At 45.3% G+C, this 25050-nt stretch overlaps 1 protein-coding gene across 6 annotated transcripts in view; it reads right to left on the bottom strand.

Annotated features, from left to right (window-relative positions):
- The window catches only part of SEL1L3 (SEL1L family member 3), a 100953-nt gene that overhangs the window by 57131 nt on the left and 18772 nt on the right, over window positions 1–25050 (bottom strand). For 4 of the 6 annotated variants that reach the window (XR_012022576.1, XM_072808716.1, XM_072808674.1 and 1 more), the window contains exons 3-9: window positions 18275–18419; window positions 16519–16640; window positions 15943–16058; window positions 13347–13405; window positions 5952–6084; window positions 4013–4145; window positions 2277–2417 (exon numbers count right to left, since the gene is read on the bottom strand). Coding sequence is in view for 5 of the 6 variants with exons in the window: in XM_072808716.1 (XP_072664817.1) it covers window positions 2277–2417; window positions 4013–4145; window positions 5952–6084; window positions 13347–13405; window positions 15943–16058; window positions 16519–16640; window positions 18275–18419 (849 nt within the window). In the remaining variant the exon portion in view is untranslated. The remainder of the gene's footprint in view (window positions 1–2276; window positions 2418–4012; window positions 4146–5951; window positions 6085–13346; window positions 13406–15942; window positions 16059–16518; window positions 16641–18274; window positions 18420–25050) is intronic. The other 2 variants (XM_072808682.1, XM_072808702.1) reach the window with 1 other exon arrangement.

Below are 25050 nucleotides of genomic sequence, written 5' to 3'. Positions count from 1 at the left end.
TCTGTAGCCACACGAGTCTACGATGATTCCTTTTATAGGAGACCAGACTCGAGATCTGTGAAAAGTGTAAACTCGTTTTTTTTTTAACCTCAATTTACAAAATCAACTTCTTCTGCGTTGCGCTCGGCCTTGTTAGCGAGTGAACACCATGCGCCACACCAGTCTGTCTCCAGGGTTAGCAGGAGGACGCTCTGCTGGCCCCAAGCAAGGGCAGGGTGCCAGGCAGAGAGATGGATTTTAATGAGGAGTGTAGGGCCGACCTCTGCAGAAGGCTCCCCAGTCCCCACGGACAGGGCGGTGTAACCCAGGAAAAAAACAGGAGCTGAAGGCAGAATGGGGGTTTGGGGTTCATTTTGGAAACTTGCCTACCTTGCCTGGCGCCCCACTCCCTGCCTGCCCCTGGGCCCCAGGAAATGGGAGGGAGAAGAAGGAGCACAGGGCCCGAGTCAGGCCCTGGGCTGCAGGGGCTACGCAGTCCTTGCCCGCATCCAAGCAGCCCCACGTCCTTGAGAGCCAACCTGTCTCCACCCCCGTTAGCTCTGTCCCCAGCACCCTGTCCCATCCAGGCCTGCGTCCTCGGCCAAGGACCCCTGCTTTCCGCGTACACCCCTTCCTTCAGCTCCCCCTCACCGCCCGCTGCTGCCGGAGAACCTCAAAACCCAAGTCTGATCACATCTGCTGCTTCTACGGGCCCCTGTCACCCACGAGGTGAAGCCCAAACTCTCAGGACGGTGCCCGAACTGCATCACAGTCACACTCTCCAGGCCTTCTCCCACCTCCCAAGCCCCTCGCGAGTCATTTCCAAGGGCTGCGCTGCTCCCATCGCTCTGCCTCTGCCCTGCCTCTGATGCCCAGATACCTTGCTTATCTGGCAAACACCTACCGACTCCTCAAGAATCAATCCCGGTGTCACCTCTCCCAGGAAGCCTTCCCTGACCACTCCTTCCTTGCGACTCTACCACTTATTCCCACTGCTTTTACTAAAGATGCATCCCCAGGGGAGCCTGGGGGGCCCAGTCCGTTGAACACTGGACTCTTGGTTTCGGCTTACGTCGTGCTCTCGGGGTCATGAGATCAAGCCCCGCGTCTGGGCTCCTCCGCACGCTCAGCACAGGGTCTGGCTTGAGACTCTTTCCCCCTCCTCCTCCCGCCCCCACTGCTCCTTCCCCTACTCACACTCTCACTCACTCACTCACTCATAAATAAATAAATAAATAAATAAATAAATAAAGTCTTTAAAAAAAGATGCATCTTTAATTTTCCTTTGTTTCCAAGTCTTCCCCTAAGGACAGGGACCTTGTGTGATTTTACTTCTCTCTAAAGTCTAGCCAAGTAACTGAGCAGACACTCAGCAGGTATCAAACGAACGAAAAGAGGAAATATCTTGTCTGGTTTGGATTCCCTCAGGCCGGACGAGATTTCCTCTGCACTGTCTGCAACAGGGCATCTCTTCCGTGGAACGCTGGCACTCTGCGGCACCTCGGGTGGCCTCTCACCACTAAGACCGTGATCATCGCTCGCCTTGGCATCCCCTTCCCCGGGCTGAGCACTCCAGGCTCCCCTCCTCTTCCCAACAGACTTCATTCCAAGATCCCCTGTGGCCCTCCAGGGGGCACGGAATGACTAAGCACACCCAGACTGTGCCAGGCCTACGCAGAAGCTGGCCACGGTCGGGAAGGTGAGACAGATGGCTGAGATCCCGTTTACGGTGCCAAGTCAGGAATCTCAGGTTCAAGTGCCTGAGGGAGCAGGCAGGTAAGCCGCAGGAGAGGAGCAGGTGGTAGGTGCTGGAATGGGAGGTGGGGTGGGGCGTACCGTGGATGGACGGAGCACGCCTGGGCCGACTCTCACTCCCAGACTGTGCCTAGCATTGCCAGAACTTTGGTTTTTCAAGAAAAGCTAAAAATTTGCATTTTTTATGCAACTTTTGAGATACCAGCAAGTACTTTTTATTTTTTTAATTGACAATAATGTACAGGCCAAACCAATGGCCTTCGATGGCCAGCTCTGGCGGCACGCCATCCTCTGTGGCCTTGGCTTTAAAAGAACGGCTGGAGCGATTCCTCAATTTGTCCTTGTATTTAGTGTTGGAAATGCACACAGCGACACCGAGGGAGGTGGGCCTACAGGGGCAGAATGTAAATGTGAAGTTACCCTAGAACATAGGGTTAAAAATAACTTTGAGGCATACGTCACCAAAGAGGGTGAGCGGAGCTGCAAAAGGAGGAGCCTTCCTAGCCAGTGTCCAAAGGCGAGGCAAAGACACAATTACCTACCTGTCCACAGGCCCAACTCCAGCAAGGCCTGGAACAAGCCCGGGTGCTGGTCTTTCAGCTCTTTCTCCCAGGGGAAGGCTCTGCACGTGGAGGGACTCCCATATCTGAGCTTCAGGTCCAGGTAGGAGTTCTGGAGGTCGCCTACAGGCAAAGGAAGCACGAGACAACACTCCCCTTAGGGGAGGGAAGGTCTCATCCTTCTAAAGCCCTCCTCCCTAAGAGGAACTAGAAAGAAGAGGTCAGACTTCATGTTACTGGATGTTGGTTTGGGTACAGTAGGGATTTGAAACCAGCTACGATGCCTTGACCTCGAGGTCACAAATTCAAAGCCATGTCCAAGGGAAATGTGCCAAGTTGCTGATGGCTGTGGAATAATTCTACGGAATGAGCAGCTGGCCTCGGACTGTGCCCCAGGAGGCCAATATCTAGGCCATTTTGTTGGCAGCGTGAGTTGAGGAGCAAAGCACAAGGACCCCCGGGGAGGCAAGGCAGGGGATGTTAGGAAAATGTTCAAGGCCACCAAACAGATCAGCATGCAAGGATGGCCTTCCAACTCAGAGTATCTCTCCTGAAATTACATCACTTATCAAAATCAGTTTCTTTCCTGTTTGGGATATTACTATTCCTATATATCTTCCCCCTCTTCTGACAGCATCATATTTTCTGGATGAGTCAGCTGTACGAGCAGCAGCTGGGGACCAGTATTGCCTATTCTTAAATTAAATTGCAGAAGCGCTGCCTTTCCACACTCACCTATCACTGCCTCTCCTCACTTCCCAAGACCCTCGTCTGTGAACCCTATCGGACCGAGGTACGTTCCAGAGGCACCCATCCCTCCACAGCCTGGGGCGGGAAGTTCAGCTCTGGAGACAGTGAAATGCGTGGGCAGGACTGCCATACTCAATTCTCTTTTCCTGATGGCAAAGGCCCCACAGGAATTTCTCTTCCAGAAGGAACATATGTGACTAACTCTAGTGCCACCGTATCAGGCAAGGAGCTCTAAGCACAGAGAAATTTATAAGCCCTAGATCCAAGCTGAAATATTGCAAGACGGGCCAGGAACCAAGTCTTATAATCAACGACCACCCTGTATGAGTGAAGGATGTCCGTGCAAATATGAGCAGGCATGAAAGCAATCTGTTTGAAATTCATCCCTTCTGTTGGCTATTACCAAGGTCTTCCAGAATGAATCAATTTCAAGGATTAAAAAAATAAAACCGAGCCCCAAACAACAAAGTCACTGTTCAACATTTCTGAAAGCTAATATTCAGATATTAATGGCCCAAGACAAAAGTGCACCGATGGGGAAACATTTCTAATGATTAATTTATTTTCCAATTCACTTTTATTTTCTTAGACTGGCCTAAGATCCCATTATGGGTGGGAAGAATGCAATGCGAGGCTCGAAACGCTTTCATTTGTATTTTTTTTTTTTAAATTTTTTTTTTATTGGTGTTCAATTTACTAACATACAGAATATCATTTGTATTCTTAAACTGAATTGCATATGGTTGAAGCTAAGAGGCAGGTGTGGGTTCCTGTTGGCCGTTGGTCTGGTTGGGGTCCAGGTAGAACGTACAAGGTCACCTGCCTCCATCTGCGGAAGGGCTCGCAGTCATATTTGTTCCCACTGCTCAAGTCATATATATTCCATCTTGACCATGGTAGAAAGAAGCCAAACGTACTGACACAAATACACAGAGCTAGAAATTGCTCTCCGGAAGCTCAGTACTTACATGCTTCTTGTCTTCCGCCCCCTTGCTGTACCGTGGACGTGTACATGGACACTATTTCTTGGACCTGAGCACACCTTTCGTAATATGATTTGATCTGTTCAGCAAGTTGCTTCTCAAGGAGGGGATTAAAAATCTACAAGAAGGCAAGAAAATCGACTGAGCAACAATTGTCACCAAGCTCCCATCGATACCGATGAGGCTGCGTTGGGGTTAATGTCCTTCCCCCATTGGTATCACCAGATGGCTTGCTTGCACACGGATCATCCACTCCGGATTAGCAAAGGGAGGGTATGCACCAGCTCTGTCTGCTTCCCTCTAGCTGCTTTCCGTGGCACCCTCTCCTCTGCAGAGCTTCTTAAATGTCAGGATTTCCCAGAGACCAGGCCTCCACCCTCTTCTTTCCCCTCACTGCATGCTGTTCCTAGACACATTCATCTCTCCTTCAGTTCCCAAGCGATGCCAAGTCTCCCCGCGCTGTGCCCCTCCCTGGGAACCCTCCTCCCACTTTCGTCTGTTTGTCAGGCTCCTACTCAGCCTCCAAGAGTCAGGTCCAAGGTCATGATACGGGGCAGCTTTGCTAACAACCCACCCTCAGGTGTGTGCGGATGCAGATGTGCCCACAGACCCCAAACCCTGGGCTCGAGTGTGAATTAAAGCATGTACCGCATTCTTTCATGACCGAGGTGTTTAAGACCCAGACGGGGAGCTTCTCGGAAACAGGCCTTATCTCAACTCATTGGTTTTCAAAATGCAGGTTGTGACCCATTAGGGGGTCATGAAATGATTTCAGCAGGTTGTAACCAGCAGTGATTTTTAAAATATATATAAAGTAGAACACAAAATAGCAGAGTGCATTTAACATGGGAAGGGTATGTGTTCTTTGTAAGATCATTGTTTCAGTTTTGTATTTTATACGTATACGTGTCTATGTGTGTATGTATATGTATGTTCATGATATTACACGGATTTCTTCTTTTCTTTCTTTTTTTATTATTACATAGATTTCTTATGTGAACCACCTTCAGAAAAAAGTTTGAGAGCTTCCATGTTAATTATCTTGGATGCCTCAGCACCAGCACAGGGCCTGGCAGATAGCAGGTGCTCTAGAAGTGTTTGCCGTGAAATGAATAAATTAATTTATTTGTTTTCCTCTTCATAAAGGTCTCTCCATAGGGCCTTTGAGATGCACCCATGGGTAGAGGGCTCTGCGTTTTTCTTCCTTTACTTTGCCTAATGACTCCCGCTTTTCCCAGAACAAATCCCACAGGGTCACAGGATGCATTGACGTTCCTTGTTCAGGTGTCTGGTGATCTCTTTACCAAGGTGGAAAAAGACACCTCTGTAATGGTGGGAATCCCCGTCTCCCTGCACCAGCCCCGAGGGAGCAGGCCTGCAGAGCTGGACAATCCCATCTGTGGGTGGGTTTTTTTTTGATGCAGGGTCACGATACAGTAGATTGAGTCCTCCACAATCCCTAGTACAGCCAACCCACCCCAGTGGGAGCCCAGGGCCTGCGTTTCTGAAGAGAGCAGCAAACGGGACCAAGATTTTAATTTGTTAGAGCATCTCCTCTTCTGATACTTTAAATAATAGCACATAAAAGAAGCTCTACCAAATAAGTAAGATTCTCTCCTTTCATTAGCTTAATCACTGGATAGGCAACAGCCTGATAAAAATCTACTCTATAATTAAGCTAGTAGTTATTAAAACAGAGGAAGTAAATGGTTTCCATTTTATGAGTACTAAATGAACCAAACCTTAACAGAAATCTATTATCGAGTTTGCTGGGGGAAAAGCCTCCATATTAATTATGTTTGATGACAGAGCCAATGCGAGGTCCGGCTTGGGTAAATCTTTTGTTTACATGAGGTTCCACGTCCCCGAGGCACACACCCATCGTGCATGAACACACAGAAACTTCTCGATGCCCAGGGCTCACCTGTGTGGGGTGCAGAGTGTGGAGACGATAGTACTTCAGAGGTCCAAAAAACCCTTCAATGCCGGCCACATACCTGCTCCCTCCAATAATGAAGTATCCAGCAGTGTCATTATAATAGAAATCCTCCCTGAAGCTACAGAAGAACAAAGAATTAAGAAGGTTCTTGGTCTGAACCAGATCTTCAAAAAAGAGACTCTTTCATTGACTGTCCCTGACTTACACCCCTAAATTTCTTCTTGCCTTTCACGCTGAGTTCTAGTGGATAAGACCATGGTGGGGTCAGACACACTTAGGCTAGGATCCCAACTCTGCTATTTACCAGCTGTGTGACCTTGGACCTGTCCCTTACCTTCTCTGAGACTGAGTTTTCTCATTCATAAATCAGTTCTTTAATAATTAGATTCTTGGATGCCTAGGTGGCTCAGTGGTCGAGCTTCTGCCTTGGGCTCAGGGTGTGATCCCGGGGTCCTGGGATCAAGTCCCACATCGGATTTCCTGCAGGAAGCCTGCTTCTCCCTCTGCCTGTGCCTCTCCCTCTCCCTCTGTGTCTCTCATGAATAAATAAATAAAATCTTTAAAAAAAATAATTATATTCTTAGGAGGACTAAGATGAAATGTAATGGTATATGCCCAGAAGAGTGCCTGGCCCACCATAAATACTCAGTACCTGGCGGCTTTCGATATTGGTAAAATTGTTTGGAATTAGAATTTTTTGGAATCTCTAGTCTTACTTGGAAATGTTTTGCTCGAAAAGGAAAAAAAAAAAACATCTTGTTGAATGGATAGAAGGTGGTTGTGAAGGAAAACTAACAACATATCCTATTAGATAAGAACCAAGAGAAAATTCAGAGTGAGGAGGAAGAGGCTGAAAGCGAGAGGTCAGCACAGGTGATATGCTGGAAGTCCGCCTCGTCCTGAAAGACTTGAAGAAACAGGAAGGGAAACGAAGGGGGACAATGGGCCAGCATGAATAAAATGCACAAAGTTGTTCCTTGCTGCATTGTTTATATTCACCAAAGCCTGGAAAACCCCAGGTGTCTGGCCCACAGCCATCCAGTGGATCCTAAATGTGAGCCTTTTCCTCGTATATAGCTTAAAAAAAGGAACAGAAGGCTCTGTGTACTGACCTGGAGAGATCTTTAATATATTAGGTGAAAAAAAAGTAGAACAAAAGTGTGGAACAAAGAATACATACTTTTTATCCAAGAAAGAGGAGAATGGATTTTCTTTTGGTATTTGCATTTTAAAAAGTCTAAGTATACACTGCAAGAAACTAATAATAGTATTTCTCCAGGGCATGAGGGTAGGGGATGGAGTGGATGGGGGCGGAGGTAGAAGCAAGACACCTAACTGTATATTTTTTCATATAGTTTTGATTCTTTTTAAACATGTGCCTTTATTACCCATTTAAAAACTAAAATAGGATAGGTGAACAAGGTGCCATCATATGTGGACAGCAGGTTGGGGGGAGGGGGTCAAGACAGATATCAAGTGAGAAGCCAAGCAAAGAGGAAGCGCCAGGGAAGGCAGAGGGCAGATGGAAGCAGATGGAAAGAAAACAAAATGTCAGGCAAGCCGCCAGGAGCCCGGCGAGCCGCGAGAGCAATGGGCCAGGGTGACGCCAACAGGGATGGAGCAAGATACCAGCCGTTGGATCAGAGAAGCCAAGCAACCTGGGGTTAGCCCCAAAGAGAGGCTGTACTGACTGTTACCAAGGAACCCGAACCCTAGCAGGTGCACCTGGCTGGAGAGGAAGACAAAAGGGAGAACACATCCACAGACGGCAGCAAAAGTGAATGCTCAGAAATTGGCTTTACAAGAATGTGGCTAAAATGGAAAAGAAGTGCTTCTTCTCTGGATTTTTTTTTTTTTTCCTTTCAGAATCTTAGGCTTGAAGGGCCGTGAGAAGATGATGGTCCTTCCCTTTATTTTCCTCTAGGACCACGAAGTTATTATCTCTGAGAGCTATGAATTGATTTTGTTTTTCAAGACCATGGAAAGATTTAACATTCCAGCCACCCTCACGATGCAGTACCTGGTACTTGAAGGATACAAAGCAATGCTTCTACAATAGAAGCTCTCTTAAGGGAACTCGGCTCAACCAACTCACCAGCACACCTGCTGGCTATCCCTGCTACGTGCTGGATGCTCGGCGGCTGGAGCCCACTCTCTGCAGCCTTAGTCTTCACACTGCTTAAGTAGAGAAGGTAACAGTACCAGTAGCCCAGAACTACTGGGCTGTTGGAAGGATTAAATAAACTAATTTTTGAACAGAGCCTTTAGAACTGCACCTGGCACATGGTAATTAAGCACCATAACAGTTAACTACGGTTATTATTATTAACCTAGTCCACGGCCGGACTTTTACTGCCATCTTAGTAGGATCACATGCCCAGTGAGAATCAGAAGTGTCTGTTCCCAAACCTGACAGTGCCAATTGTATGGTCATTAAAATTATAAAATTTACTATTATGTTATTCAATAAAATGTGGACTGGAAAGAAAGACTTGTCCATTCTATAACAATTAGGTTGACTATTTTCGGTAGATTCAGAAAAGAACAGTTACTCAAAAAGTGTGGAATTAGGACAACTGTAGAAGACTAGAAGAAAATGGAAGCAATCTAGATGTATTTTGGCTCTGACAGCTTCACAAGTGTCTTTGTTTTCTTTCCATTTGTAAGAAACAGAAATTGGGTGCCTTTTATGCAAGAAAGTCCACAGGGAACTTCTATAGGTAGAATCATAACAAAGGCCCTATCTGGAAAGATTGGTGGATGAATGTATGTTTCTAGGTTTTTTTCATTAAAATAAAATGTTTATGGTAAGTATCTTTTTACATGGATCTTTGCTTTAACTGAATTTTTCAACTGATCCATAAATTACTTGGTCCCTATGATATGGGATTGTAATTTTTTTATCACTATCATAATACAATTGCAACCTTGTGGTTTATAAGAAATATATATTTGAGGGCACCTGGGTGGCTCAGTCGGTTAAAGCGTCTGACTCTTGATTTCAGCTCAGGTCGTGATCTCAGGGTTAAGAGATTGAGCCCCAGCATTGGGCTCTGCACTGCTTCAGATTCTTTCTCTCCCTCCCTTCCTCCCCCTCACTCTCTCTCTCTAAAATAAAAAAATAAATTTTTTTAAAAGAGAAATATACATTTGATCTTTGTCCACAGTTGCTGGCTCACAATGCTCCTCAAACCCTTGGGATCTCCTAAGTGTTGAAGGTGGTAAAGATGCTTGTTGTTATATCAGTGAAGGTGATTCCACTCAAAGGCAGAGGCTGGTTCCCAGCTGGACCAACCATATGATTAGAGGATTGAAATTTTTAGTTCTACCCCCTAACCTCCAGGGAGGGGAGAAGGGCTGCAAGTTGAACCAGCCAATGGCCAATGTCTTAGTCAACCATGGCTATGTAATGATGCCTCGGTAAAAACCCTAAAGGCCTGGGTGAGAGCCTCAAGGTTCGTGAGCACATGGAGGCTGAGGAAATTGGCACACCTGGAGAGGGCGTGGAAGCTCTGTGCCTTTTTCCTAGCCATTGCCCTATGCATCTCTTCACCTAGCTGTTGATTAGTATCCTATATCAGATCCTTTAATAAATGGGTAAATATAAGTAAGTACTTCCCTGAGTCCTGGGAGCTGATCTTGCAACTAAAAAGAACCTAAGGAGGAGGTCATTGGAACCTCCAATCTACTGCATGGGCTTGGAACTGGTATCTGAAGTTGGGGAGGGGGCAGTCTAGTAGGACTGACTCTGTGGCCGTCTGATGCTATCTCTGGGTAGACCGTGTTGGAGTTGCATTGAATTCTCGGACACCCTGCTGGTGTCTGAGAATTGCTTGGCGGTGGTAGGCGGGAAGCCTCCCCCATCTTGGAATTGGGTCTGGGAACCCCAAAGGAAGAGCTAAATAGGAAATCTCCCTAGCCTGGTTTCCATCCACATCAGCGCCTGTACATTTTTCTCCTCTAAAATCCTCCGTGGCTGCACAAAGATTGCAAGTGCTTCCTTGCACTGTGTGTGCACCATTTGATGGTCATCAATTTCACTGACATAAAGCTGAGCAACACGGTTCCAAGGCCCAGGCCATCCCTTCTGGAAACCTCAGACACACTGGCAAACTCTCTTTACTCTTATCTGGACATAGGAGACTGCCTTGGTTTATTACTGCAGAGCGCGGGCAGCCCAAAAGAATCTCCGGCGTTAATAAACCTCACTCAGGATTAGAAAACAGCTCCAGCTTGAGCATTCCTTAGTAGGGGAACATAGAGCTTCAAATTAGCTGTCCCTCTGCCCCCTTAGAGTAATCACCATCTCAAATGTCATTTCTCTGGAACCTGCTGAAAATTCTGATCCCTTTGGTATCCTCTGAAGCTATTATTCTATTCAGTTCCTTCCCAGAATTCACCATGATATGCAATTTTAAATGTATTTGTGAATTTATTTAAGATCTGCCTCCCCCCACTAGGGTTTTTGGGGTTTTTTTGTTTGTTTGGTTTTGCTTTGTTTTTGTCTTTTTGAACTCCATGCAGGTAGGGATTGCCTGTATTCTTTTTGTTCATCATTTTATTCCCAGAGTCTGGCACTGTGTCAGGTTGGGTGAATGAGCATATATTGGATGAATGAAGGAAGGATAAACCCTATACAGGCCTGAAGTTGTTACCTGTCACCCACTGTCACTGACAGCCTTTCATTTGTGTGTAGCGCTGCACTCCTGAGCACTTAATTACTGATCTTTCTATACCACCTTTGTGGGACGGCAGCTATCATTATGTTTACACGACAACAAGGAATGAAAAGGAGCGCTATGATGGAAAGCCTATAACCATCTGAAATATCTGATGTTTAGTTCACTGGCTTGGCCCACTCGGAAATCTCTCTGATGGATGAGATTCCAAATATCTAACCACAGGAATCCCAGGTAGGCCAGACATTAAATCCAGTTCTTCTATTGATGGGGAAGGTCCCAGGAGTACAGGCAGGACAGCTGAGGAGGTGGCAAGGGGTACTCCTGGGTCCGGGACTGCCCCTATTACCACGTAAGAGATCATTTCAATGTTTTAAGCAGAATGTTGAGTTGGTCTGTACCTGATAATCCATCCTCCTCTCCGGAATCTGATATGATCACACGGATTCTGTATTTACGGAATACCTTTATTTTTTGTTCATTGTCTATTCCTTACATTAATTTTTGTTTCTTACAATATTATGTTAGATGTTATTTGTCATGATTACTGTTATGAGTTAAATTGTGTCATTTCCCCCCACCCTCCTACCTCAGATTTGCAGGTTGAAGTCTGAACCCCAGGCTCTCAGAATGTGCCCTTATTTGGAAATAAGGTCATGGCAGGTGTAATGAGTTGAGATGAGGCCATAAGAGCAGAATGGGCCCTTAGTCCGATATGGCTGGTGTTCTTACCCAATGCGGAAATATGAAAGACCCGCACACATGCATGCAGTCACAGGGAAAATGTCCTGTGAAGATTGGGACACCTGCCACCACAGCCCCAGGAGCTGTCAGAAGCTGGAGACAGGCCTGGAAGGCTCAGAACCCAGAACAGCTCTTTTCCCAGACCCTTCAGAGAGAGCACGGCCCTGCCGACACTTAATCTTGGGCCCCTAGCTTCTAGAAACGTAAGACAACAATTTTCAGTTGTTTAAGCCACTCAGCTCGTGGTGCTGTGTTCCAGTAACTCTAGCAAACTAATACAATTATGGAGTTTTCTGGAACCTCCTTAAATCTTATGTGGAAGGCGTATGTCTCTGTCCCCGCGTGCTGGTCCCAGCCCTGGATCACCCTGTGATCGCTCCAACTATAATTCAGCACCTAGGTCTCTGGGATGTATGATGAAAGGAAGCCCTTATGTCAAGAATGAAAAAGAGCCTATGAAATCAATCTTCTGTCAAAAACGTCCTGGGGTCGGGCGTGGGGGTCAGGAAGGAAAGGAGGAGGTATTATTTCAGATTTCACATCCCAAAATTTAAACCCTCGATTTCTGGGGCCCACCATGCAGAGCGGGAGACCAGCAGACGCTCCCAAAGGAGCCACATAGCATCTGTTTCTCCAAAAAAAACTGCCAGGCCTCTCTCCTTCTTGAACTCTCTTCTACAACAAAACTCATGCCCGTTGAACTCTTTCTGACTGGTCTAAGTCCTCCTGGTACCCTTTCAGCCTTCCTCCCCTCTGTTTTCAGGCCTCAGCCTCTCTGCTCCAATACAGCTGTCAAGTCGCCCCTGACCTTCTTGCAGGCTAAGGAATAACACCTCTTTAGCCTTTCCTTATAACTGTAATCCTTTAATCCGGCCATGAAAATAAGAATTGTTCTACCTGCCCAGAGCCCGAAAGCAAGCAGTTTGACATAAATATAAACTGGAATGACAGGGGGGAAAAAGTAGGATGTGTGCCCTGCCCCCCTCCATTCCTGCGTCTCTCTCTTTGTTTTCATTTCTTCAATAATTGGTTTCCAAGAAAATGTGGATTATGTGAGGAGTCTGAGGGATCGGGCCTGTTCAGAGAGACAGTTTCCTGCTCGCTGTAGTAGAGTAACTACAGCGGGGAGGAACGAGATGACCCCCTCCTTTAGCCAAAGTGCCTAATACATTTTTTAAATTGTACAGACAAAGCTGGTACATGGGTATTATACATGCATACATAAATTATACATGCAAAGCTGGTAATTTGTGTTTCTGTTTTTTACACTTATTTTTAAGCATTTGATTGTAGATATATATATATATAGTCTAGGCATGTTGAGGTATCTTGGGTTCCCAAAGCAGGCTGCCCCATGGTTCTGCCACTAGAAACCCCGCTATTAGACAGGGATGCAGAAGGAAATTAAAAAATTATGAAATGCAAGGCAAAAGACCTAATTCTCAGCTTCCGTAACTCTTGTGGAGAATGGTTACACGAGGATGAAAAGTTACACCAATATCAATAGTTGCATGCATTTCAAATTTAGATTATAAACATAAATATGAGGACTGTCTGCTTTTATGCTTTATCCTAGGCCAAAGCTACCAACCATTCTCAATAAGCAACATTAATACTTTGATTTATCTTTCAGAATCCCTCACAGAAGATAATTTTCAAAGAAAATGAATTATAAGGTGCCACGAAGGGAAGAATTTACAATGGGATCTGGAGAGAGAAATAGTTTCTCTTGCTTAGAAAAAAATGTTGTGGGGGGAAGGGAGAGGAATTTGCAGATGTTAAAAAAAAAAAAAAAAAAAGTGCAAACACTGGCTCTAGGGCAGACCAGACACAGTCCATGTTCAGAAAAGCTGAATAAGGAAGTGTGGGAATAACATGAGGGTTGAAGGCTAATGTATGAAGATTTCTTAATCCTTATCCAACAACATGTTGCGTAAAAAGAAAATATCACACTTACCTAATGGTCTGATTGTGGTAGCTTTCCAAGTCCTGTCCAATGCTGATGGTTACTACGATCTGTGTTGGGAGAAATATACAAGATCAGTTATGCCCCAACACCTCACATCATAAATACAGTCCTGGGTATAAATTACTCATAAAATGGGTTGTGTGGTCCCTCCCCTGGTCCATTTCTGCAGAAATAAAAGGAGCACTTTACTAGCCCAGTGTACGTTTTAAGATTTAAAGAAATTTAATTTCTCCAAATGACTACACATGGTAACAATATCCATCACCCACTTTCCCCCAGTGGGGTTCAGATGCTTCCAGGCTACCAGCCAAAGCTTCGTTTGGTGTACTTGTGCTCAAAAGTGTGTTGCGTAGAAAGATGAGGAAATGTGTAACATACTACAAGGAGTTTATGAAATTTTACTCTGATCCCACGAGAGCCTTAGGGGAGAAATAAGTTGGCGCTGAGCGTTCTTCGCGTGCTGCTGTTCCCCACTCCCTTTCCCTAAGCACGGAGAATCGTCACTGGCATTTCAACAGTGACAATGTTTTTGTCGAGAATGTTGTTAGCTGTCCCGTGTTCTTCTCGTGCCTTGGACTACCCTGGAGCTAAGGGGCTCCTTCTACTCCCCCGGTGCTAGCACCGAGCAAGGGTTTAGGGAACATGTGCTGGCCTAAGCAGGGTCTCAAAGGTGTGGCTACGACACTGTGTCGATGAGAGACAAACTAATGCATAAAACCCAACCCAATTCATCCATATGCAACACGTTGGTTCAGAGAAGAAAATGACTCAGATCTATTGTTTCTCTAAACCAGCCACTGGCTTGAAGTCACTTGTCCATTTAGTCAAAGCAATGAGTATGACAGTCCCAACACAGGGGTGGATGTTATATGGAAAAACCATAATGCTGTTTGGGGGACCTATAGATATTAGGGAGACCAGATAGGATGGAAGGAAAGTAGGACCAAAGGCATAAATCTACCAAAAGAAAAAGAAAAAAAAAAACCCAACCCTACTTCTTTTTTCTCTCTACCCCATCTGGTCTTTCTAATCTTTACCCCATCACGTACTCTGCTAAATTAAATTCATCTCTTTAATTAAAGGACTACTCTGATCTACTCTTCTCCTGCTCGAAAATCTTCCATGACACTAGTGCTGCCTTGCAAATAGAAATCCAGATTCCTTGATATTCAAGATTGTCCACATTCTAGCCCTAAAGACAATTTTTTTTCTTCTGTTAGTTTTCTACAGTCTGCAAATTTCTACTCCAAACTGGTTTATCTGCTGCTAACCTCCAACGATGTACTAAAATGTTGCCTCCTTTCCTCTCTCTCCATTCCATCCAATCTGTAGGAACCTTCTCTATGATACCTTCCCCGAGTGTCCCAGCGTGAAATGCCACCTCTCTTCCCTGAGTCAATATGAGTCATTTGGTAATTAAGCTCTCCTTATGACATCCCTTCACCTGCCTAATGCTTCTCCCATAAATAGTCGATAAGCTCCGTGAGCAAAGAGCCTTGCATCCATAGGGCACAAAATAAGATCTGTGATTTGCTCTGATGATTTCATACCCGTTTAAGAGACACATAGAACCAATCTGACCTTCTTAGGAGCAAGCAGCAACCAAGCTATAATGCCATCATAATCCTTACATAAATGGGAAGCTGGACCACAGACCACAGCTGTGTCGCTTCACATTGTTAAGGAAACCAACAAACATACAAAAAAATCCCAGCTAACCTTTCACAGACTCTTCTTAGGAAGACAACAAGGGTTGACCTGATTTCTTGTCTCTCCAGGAAAAAGGAAATGTGATAAACTTAAGCACCAAGGGAAGTCTGTGTATTACCTAATACACAAGACAAACAAAACGTCTCTTCCACTTTTGTTACCGGAAAATCACAAATCAATAAGAAAAGCTGATGAGGAAGTAAAACGAGGGGAAAAAGTAGCACATCGGCATCAAGTATATTGAGAAATGGAATAGTCTTCAATTATAACAACAGATTTGCCACAATCCATAAAATCTGTGTTATGAGAGTTTGAAACAGTTATGTACACTGTTTTTATAGTACAAAGTAGATAAAGCCCCTCTGTCCTGCCATCACTTAGGTTTGTTGGTTATTATTTGTCTGTTTAATGCCAAACGTCAGCAATTGTGTAACTGCCAAAAACAGTCAAACCATTTCTTGGCTGAGCTAACCAATAAATTTCCTGAAAAAAAAAAAAAAAAGTCGTAGATCTGATAACACTGCATAAACATGACCGATGCTGCTTTAACATTTATTTCCACAAAGCCTATCTCCCTCGGGGGGTGGGGGTGGGGGAATACTGAATTGCTGATATCATCCAGATAATTGTGGACATAGAGCTGGCTATATTATTTACTCATTCACAATATGGTCGAAAGAAGCACTTTAAAAGTTAATTAAATGGGATAGGATTCTTATGATTTAAACTTCCATCTATAAAAGTTTGATTGAAAAAGTGTAGAGTTGTAAAGAGTTTATCATTCGCCACAAATGTGCTCTTGCAGACATCCCTGCTTCCTGAGTTTATGGCAAGGCTTAACACGAAGTGATTCGCGGGGCGTGCGCACAGATACCTGGCCTCCGTTAAAAGAGATATCCAGTCGAAACCACTCCTTCAAAGGCATGGTGAATTTCGTTTTCACAGCAAGGTCTTCTCCTTTGACAAGATGCATCTGAATATGCAAGTGGCCTACAAGGAAAATGAAAGCTCGTGAACACGAGAGAAAAAAAAAAATTCCTTAGAAAGTGCACGAAGTGGTTGCTCCTGTTTCGACAATTGTCCAAAGGAGCGCTATGGCTAGAACACGTGTCATCTTCCTATAAACAAAGACAAAGCAAGCAAAAGAACACACAAGTGGATTCCTTCGTAAAGAAGACATGTGTTTTACGCTTCCAGGAAAAAAAAAGAAAAAGAAAAAGAAAAAGAAAAAGAAAAAGAAAAAGAAAAAGAAAAAGAAAAAGAAAAAGAAAAAGAAAAAGAAAAAGAAAAAGAAAAAGAAAGAAAAGGTTCACATGAGGCCGCATTTGAAAATCATCGCTTTCGCTGAACAACTACCACGTTGACAGCATCTTCCTTAATTCCAGACATAACTGCCAATAGAGCACAAGAAAACTACAGTATTATTTTAAAGGTTCTGTTTTATACTCACCCTCTTCAGTGAGAAATACAGACGGCGTGCCGTACATCTCATTAGAATCAACAAAGTAGAGAATCCCGCAGAGATTGGCCTTGCAATAATGGAGTAAGTAAAGCCACAATGAAACTGTAAACCTACAAGAGTGAGGAGAAAAAAAAAAAATCTGCAGATTGATATCATCCAAGAACAGGTAATTATAGCTAACAATGACCAAGTAAATTGCTTTCTTTCCAATGAAGGGATGAATTTGCCTTCATGTTCATCATGGGAGATCAGCTTGCAAAGCTTGATTTTTGAGACAAAGGAGGTAGTTATAGTAACTGCAACAGACAGGAGTTAAGAATCATTGTATACAACTAGCAGATAGTGTCCCTTGCACCGAAAACTCTGGGTCTGTGCCTCTTTGACAATCTCACATGCCTGCCATCTGAATTCTTGATAAAGGGTTGGAAAGCCAGACATAAAATAAAAATCTGGATTTAAATAAGAGGTGGTTTGATAAGAAGCTATTCTAATTTCGATGATTAAAAGAAAAAAACATAATGAGGGCTTTTGAGCAATTTTTGTTTCCTTCCAAGATGAAAGCCTTAAGGTACAAAAATGTCATAATCTGCGAATGGCATCGTTATATGTTAATTGGGACACATAGATACTATTTTAATGCATACATTAGGTTGTCAGGATCACAGTTTGGCTGACCCATATGGAAACAACTAATCTAATTGTTCCATTTCTGGAACGGGGCTATTTTAGTTGAAAAAAGTATTGTACATCTGTGATTTGTGGCGTGAGAATAAAATAACAGTAGTCAACTTAACTAGGACACATTTAGCCAAGATGTGTGATCCATCCATCACTCAGCAAATATTTGCTGAACCCTTGCTTGATGCCACACATTATGTTAGTGACCAGCAGTTCAAAGATGAGGCGCTGGGAGTAATTGCATTTTGCAGGTGAAACAGGAATCAAGGTCAAAACAAATGTACAGAGTTCTGGCCGTTACCCCAGTAAGCAATTCACAGTTTGGGTTAAAGTGGCCGTGGCCCCGGGTTCTTTGGGGATAGGTCCAAACAAGTCCTTTAGAATTTTCTGGGCTTTGTAATCTGGCCTCAGAATCAGTGGTAAGATATGCAAACAGATGGTGCCACACAGCTCCCTCCTGACCCACCCAGCTGAGCAAGCTCATGAAGATAAGTTATTACAAGGAAGCTTAGCAAGAACATACGCTCAGTAAAGTGACTCAAGATCTTTCTACAGCCAGCAGCATGGGAAGAATTAAATCACTCTGCTAAATCCATCCGGTCTGAGGTGAACCAGGAACTGTTTTCAGCATCTTCAATTCAGCAGAAGGAAAAAAATATATCTGGGTTTTGCTGAAATCAATGGAGGAGATCAGAAGTTGTGAGATTTCAAGCAGCTCATCCAATCTTTCAAGACAGAAAAAGCAAAGCGAAGGCAGCAATGTGCGCTGGCTGTGGCTGGCTGCACCCGAAAGCTTGCGAGGCCTCAGGATCCCACACCTTGGTCCCCTGCTCGTGTCGTTCCTGGGACCGACAGAGGAAAGTCCGAGGCATGCTGAGGATTGCTAATTGCAAGAATAATTCAGGAATACTTTGGGCCACAAGTTCTGTCTAAGCCGTGTGGATCTCCACATTTTTCTGAAACGTGCTACCAAGGCGTGTCTTCCTACGGGATTCCACTAGCCTGCCCTGGTCTTCAGAGAAACACAGTACTGCCCCACCAGCCCCCATCACCTGCCCATTCTTACACTGGATAATCTATCCGCTGGCGTCGGGTGGCCTCCAGCTCTCGGTTGTGAAACCTCAGGAACTTCTTCACAATGCCTGTGTTTTCTCCACTGGAGGCGTAGAGAAAGCCCAGGAGGGTGACCACATCTGCAAACAGCAAGACGGCTGCCTTTCAATTATCTCCAGCAAAGCACTGCTTCCCAAATCACATTCTTCCTGGAACCCTCTGCCCAGTTCCAATCTGCCCAGTTACAAGAAAGCATCTGAAAACATTAGCAAACATTTATTGAACACTGAATCTATGCCGGACGCCTGCTAAGCCCTTTACAGAGAGCTGTCTCAATTCGTTTTCCCAGCAACCCCACTGAGGAGATTGAATTATGGGTCCCAATCTACAGACGAAAAGTCCGAGGCATAGAAGTAAAATAACTCGCCGAAGGACACAGCTAATAAGCAGGAGAGCCAGACGTGTGATGTTCAAGCTCGGGTCCTAGGCTCTTTCACATGCTGCCCTTCCAGTGTTAAGGAAAGCGTTTGGAATCCGTGCAACAACAGTAACCGTTTTCACACGAGCAGCAGGACACCAACCACACTGCTGTCAATGGGTCTATATCTCATTCAGCTAGCTAGCTGCCTAGAAAGAGAGATTCTTTTAATCCTATTATCCCCACCTTACAGATGGGGAAATGGAGGCACAGGTGCCAAAGTGGTAGCTAATGCTGATGGAACACAGAATACGCCAAGGGATGTGCTAAGCAAACCATTCCAGGAGTCATCTCATTTAAGTCCATAACCATCAATGAAATGGGTTCTGTTACCTCCATTCAACAGATGAAAAAACTGAGCTCTAGAGAAGATTGAATAATAAGAGGTGGAGCTGGGACTCCAACTCAGGCGGTTTTGTCTCAGAATCCATGCTCTTAGAAGTGCACAGGTTTTTTCCTTCTGTGCAGATTTTCCAATATATTCCACACATTACCTTTGGCAAAAATGGCCAACCAAACCCCTTAAAACTAGGGAGCCTTCCACTTTATTTTGCAAATGTGGGAGAACTCTGTGGCTCTAGAAAAGACAGGGTGTCCTTAACAAGTCTTAAAAGGAGAACTGAATTATCTCATCTATATTTAATACCCACTGCTTTCAACGAGGCCAGAATGATTTTTTTTCATATTTTCCATACCCAACCCCCTTTCAAAGGAAGAAAAAGAAATGAATCCCTTTTCTCTTTTAAAAAATGCTCTTAGGTTGAAATGTCCATGATCCAATGGTGGAAATTATCTATTTTCCTCAGCTTCTTGGAAAGGGAAGAGTTAACTTCTGTGCAAGTTATCCAATACCTCAGCCTGCAATACTGAAGACCCCAGCTGTCATTCCTCAATGGAGAGAAATGTTTTATTATAGAGGGAGGTAGCTCTGGCTCATTAAAACTTAAAAATCACAAGAGCAAAGTGTTCATAATCTCAGACCCCTATATCTAATAGAATTAAATAAAATAGAGCCACATTGTCCCCAGTGTCCACAAATCTCCCTGTTTTGTGAGAGGTAGAGAGGCATTTGAAATCTCCAAAGGATAGAGTTATCAATTCCAACAGAAACAACGCAAACTTTTTTTTATTCTTCACTATTTGAGCTCAATTTGGGGACATTGGACTTGCTGATCTATTATGGGAAAGGGAAGGGGGGATTAGAAATGGAAACACTGCAAGTGTGTCTTTGGAATCCAGGGAGAAAATCACCAAGAGACTGCTGTCAGCCCAACCTTGGTTTGGCTTCCACCGTGTGGAGTGGAACATAAAAGACCAGATGGCCACGTTAGCCCCCTAGGAGGCCTTCTGCTAGTGATTGCTGTTGAGTTACCTAGTGTGCAGTAGAAACATTTATCAAAAAGAGCAGGATTTGATTCTGTCCAACCTGACTCCGGTAAAAGGAGGCTTCATAAAGAGGTTTCCAAAGTGAAAGGAGTTAAAAGTCAATGCTGATGAGCCTCTCCTTTATCCAGGGATCAAAGTAAAGCGGGTTGAGCTGGAGAACTTGCAGCAAAAGATGTGGAAGGAAAAAAATCTAAGATAGAAAGATCTAAAATAAATTTTACAAAAACACGTACCTTTTGTACCCAACAAAACCAAAGCGATGGTGGTTTTCTTGTAAAATCTACAGCTTGAATAGTTCTATGATTTGGAGTTCTCCTGCAATTTTTCTTTCAGCATAATATTGCCTTCCCACTTACTTAGAAATAATAAGAATGAAAGTTCAGAGCAGGAAAGGACATTAGGATTCAACATCTAGGCTTGTTTTCTAATATCTGACTGTGGGGCTGCTTGGAGCACTATGTTTCATTAGTGATGGCTGCCATGGCCACTAGAATGGGAAGTAATAGTACCAGTGTCATTCTCCATTAAAGAATTTACAGGTAGAAACACGTAAGCCCAAAATTTAGGTCCAAAGAGGATAAGAGGCTTGCCCAGTTTCCTCCAGAACGTAAGTCCCAAGAGAGCGGGGACATTACTTCAATCATTACCCCATCCCTGGAGCCCAGCATAGTGGCCAACACTTGATAGGCTCCACAAATATTGAGGGAATGATGAATAAATGAATGGACAAATAGGCCTTCAGTCCTATCCTATTCAATCAGGATCTGAACCTGCCTCTCTCCTGTTCAACTCTTTTCACAATTCTATAATGTGCCCCATGCTTCTGAAATCAGATCACAGCCTCTCTTCCTTGAGACCCTTCCCCCAAATCCATTTCTCTGGCTAATCTTGAATGCAGAAGTTAGGTAGGAAAAAGGCATCATTGCGACAAACATAAAAATACCAGGAAAACGGGTCAGATTTAGAACCCACCACTTTGACTGTTTTTGCTTGTTTTCTTTTATCAAATTTTAGAGAAAAAAGAGGGATTAGATTCCATCTGTACGGCACAAACTCCTTCATTTGGAGACAAGAAGTGAAGGTTGCACGGCCCGTGAGAGATGCAGGTAGAACTCAAAGCTGGTCTCCCACTACAAACCAATGGGCTTCTTATTAAACCACATCACATCTCACAGGTCTTCCCAAAGAGGTCGGTGCTGCCTTGACCCTCCACGACTCCAGCACCACTACCCATCCTGGCTCTCCTTCAGGGTAGAGTTGGCTCAGCAAGGGCCTCCTGCACCATCCTGCTTCAGCACTACGGCTAGCACCCGCGGAGCCTGACCTGGAGACCCTGTCTTATACGGGCTCTTAAGGACTTTGAGCATCACCTCCGAGTGGGGCGGTTGGGGTGAGTCACGTAGCCCATTCTCCAGGTCAGTAGAGTGATCAGAGCCCTGACATGGACACCTGCTCCAGGGACAGTCCCACGTCCATGTAACAAAACCCTACTCAGGACGTGCTTCAAACACATCCACAATGATGCAGCTGAGACCTCAGCCCATTTGGGGAGAAGTTAGAGATAGTCTTGGGGCAAAAACAAACAAACAAACGAAAACAAACCAGACTGTAAGTCTGTAAGTAGCAGCAGGAGGAAAAGAAGCTAAGATGTTCCAACCTGAAGAAGGAAAGCTGGAGCGCAGGTATCTCAAGAGTGCTTTCCAAATGCAAGACATTAAAAGGCACGTGTGTTCAGGGGTTCCATTTTCTTTAAAACCAAAGCCTGAGAACTAAAACTCAATTTTCTCGCAAGTATGATTTAGGTCAGAACTTCCCCACAAAGGATACCAGGCAGTGAAGTGGGCGAGTAAGGAAGTCAGTGGAATATTCAATAGTAGGAGTGTTAAAAATAAAATAAATTTCACTCCCAGGAATTTATCCTCTGAACATACTTGTAGGTGTGCCCAAAGATGCATGTACAGGGATGTTCGACGAAACCTTGTTGCCAAAAGTAAAAGACTAGAAGTGACCTGCGTGACCACCAGCAGGGGACAGGTTAAATAAATTATGGGCTGTCAGGCAACGGGATGCTGAGCAGCTACTGAAAGGAATGAGGTCGTGTAGGACATGCTCTGCCTATAGAAAAATCTCTGCCGTGTTGTCAATGAGAGCGGGACAGAGTTTTTAGTAGCTTCCCATGTGTGTCTGAAGAAAGGGGCATGAACTTAATGCTTATAGGAGCAGAGAGCATTTCTGGAAGCAGATGCAAGAAACTAGTGTCCGTGAGTTTGCCTCTAGGAAAAGAACGAGAGCACAGGGTGGGTGGGAGCTCACTCTTCCTCCAACCCCTTTTACACTCTATGAATTTTTTACCAGGTGCATGTATTTCTTTTTAGGCCAAAAAAACAAAACAAAACAAAAAACCCAGAGAACAAAGTCTGAGCATTCCCATGCAGGCCGGGAGAAGACGCCAGCCCCCTACAGAAGGCCTCCCCGCCCTGGGCCTCTGTGACTATTCAATCTGCTTCAAAGACACAAAGTCCAGTGGGTGAGGAAAACAGGATGATTCACATCAGTAAAAATTCAACTTAAAAAAAGAGTATTCCTTTCTAATTTAGAACCTGGGTTAGGGCTGTATTAGCATATTTCAGAGAGGCGGCATAGCAAAGTCGAAGGAATCAGGAAGCTTGGACTCCCCTGAAACAAGCTGAGCCTTGGTTTTCTCCTCTGAAAAGAAAAGATGAGAATAATACTCTTTCCCATGGGCCTATTACGAGGATTAAATGAGACAATGTGCACGGAAAAAGTGTTCTGGAAACCATAAAGGGCCATGCAGATGCGAGGCATTAATTAGTGTTATTACTGAGAAATTCAGACCACCGTGATTAACTGGAGGGAAAAAAAGAACTAAGTCTCTCTCTGTCTCTCCTTTTGAATAAAAGTGCCAAATACATAGTTCTCAGAGTTATAAACGGTATCATCATGTCATTGCCTTAAATAGTCTCACTGCATCAACTGGTAGTTTCACGGGGACAGGTAAAGCCTGGCTCCCACATTGTCCTTCCATGACTTTGTTGTAATGGAGTTTTGTTATAAGAAATCACACTTCTAATCCATTGGCTCTGAAGAGGAGAATGGATCGTCGACGAAAGGGAGAGAGAGAGTGGAAAAGAAGGAAGCTGCCACGCTCCCCAGTGTCTGCCCCAAGCGGAAAGACCAGAGAAATGTTCATAGAGACGCACAGCAGGGCAGACGGTTAATACACACGTCCGTGTGGGCCCAGCCTGCTTCTCCAGTCTAAGTTCCCCGAATCGCCCAACTCACACCTGGGGTTCTACCTCGAAGGACAAACACAGAGCAGGAAGCTGCTCCCCCACATTTGCACCCGGTGCCAGGCACCGGGAACCCATCACCCGCCACTCTCGCACTAGGCACAGACTCAGCCTCGGAATCCTTCTTACTCCTCCGGGCTGGCAGCCAAGATGAGGCCTAGTCGCCATCCCTCCCATCGGGAGATGCGGGCTCACACCCCTGCCGCCATCGGGATGCATATTCTCCTCTCTGTGTCTTGGTTCATGCTTCTCCTTTTCCCTGGAGACCCTTCCCTCTACCCCTTTTCCGACGATGAAACCTCTACTCATCCTTCAAGTGTCTGTTCAGATGTCGCCTCTGCTGAGAAGAAAGCGAAGCTCTGGATGTGTAAAGACTGCTCAGTGACTTCTTTCAGTGAACGAAGGACTTAAAATAGGTAAATAGTTTCATGACATCCCTCAGCAGTGCAGCATAATAGCTCCCTGTGGGGTTTGGGAACCAGACTCCCTTGGGTTCAAATCCCAGCTCTATCATGGAGAGCTGTGCGACCTTAGACAAGTCCCCCACCCTCTCTGAGTCAGTTTCCTCCCCTGTAGAGGTGACAGTAAGGCTCTGGGCAGATTAAATGAGATACATAGAGCGTTTAGCACAGTGCCTGCCACACCGCGAGCACTCAGCCTCAGGAAGCAGCTGTCACTACGGGTAGCTGCTCTTCCCTCCTGCTTAGGCACCTAAAGACAGGGGGCACCGTGTCTGTATCTTCCCGCCTCCAGCCCTAGCAGAGAAATTGATCCCTAGCCGGTGCTCAATGTTCTCTGTTTCCCTGACTTGAACATGACACACAGGCACCCACAGGCAGCTAGGGGAGGCCAGAGGGCAGGGAGTTAATTTCTGATTGTGGGGATGAAAAAAGAAAAGAGAGAAGCTTCGGTGGGGAGGGGGGTGGGCAGGGGAGGAGTGGACATTTGAGCCAGCTACCAAAGTAGGAGGATGATTTTGCCACGTGGTGCGGCAGTGGGGGCAGGGGGGAGGCCTATTTCCCATAAAAGGCATCAACTTGGTCGAGGCGGGGGTTGGGGAATCCCAGACTCAAACTACGAGGGCAGGGCAAAGCGGAGGCTCATGTGCGGTTGCCAAGGAGAATGACTGACCAAGAGATTGCATTCTTAACCAGCACAGCCCCCAGAAGGGCTCTCCCGGGGCAGCTGTGGCCTGTGTGCGAGCCTAGGGACAGCCGCCCGCTACCCCTGGGTGCTCGCTAACGTGGCAACACAGCTGTGTGAGGATGTCCCAGTGTGATGGTCACACGCAGTCCTTGCCCCTTGGCTGAGAGCATCTGTCACTCAATTCACAAATAGTCACTGGATGCCTGCGGGGTGCTAGGGGCTGCGGCAGGGGGCACCGCACAAAGCGAGCCAGGACCTTGGCGTTAGGGAGCTCGCGTCCCAGTACAGAGAGACTCCCCGGGCAAAGAAAGCAATGACGCATATTTAATTACAAAGTCTGGTGACGATAGGGCTGGGAGGGGGGTGAAGATAGAGAACAACGGGGTGGGGCTGCCATCCTAGATAAGCGGCTCAGCGAGCCCTCTCTCCTGACATGGCATTAGCACAGGGAGCGATAACGTAAGTGTC

Source organism: Canis lupus, chromosome 2 (genome assembly GCF_048164855.1).
Source record: "Canis lupus baileyi chromosome 2, mCanLup2.hap1, whole genome shotgun sequence".
Classification (NCBI taxonomy): Eukaryota; Metazoa; Chordata; class Mammalia; order Carnivora; family Canidae; genus Canis; species Canis lupus.
The sequence above is the reverse complement of the archived record's forward strand: the minus strand, read 5'-3'. Positions and strand labels throughout refer to the sequence as shown.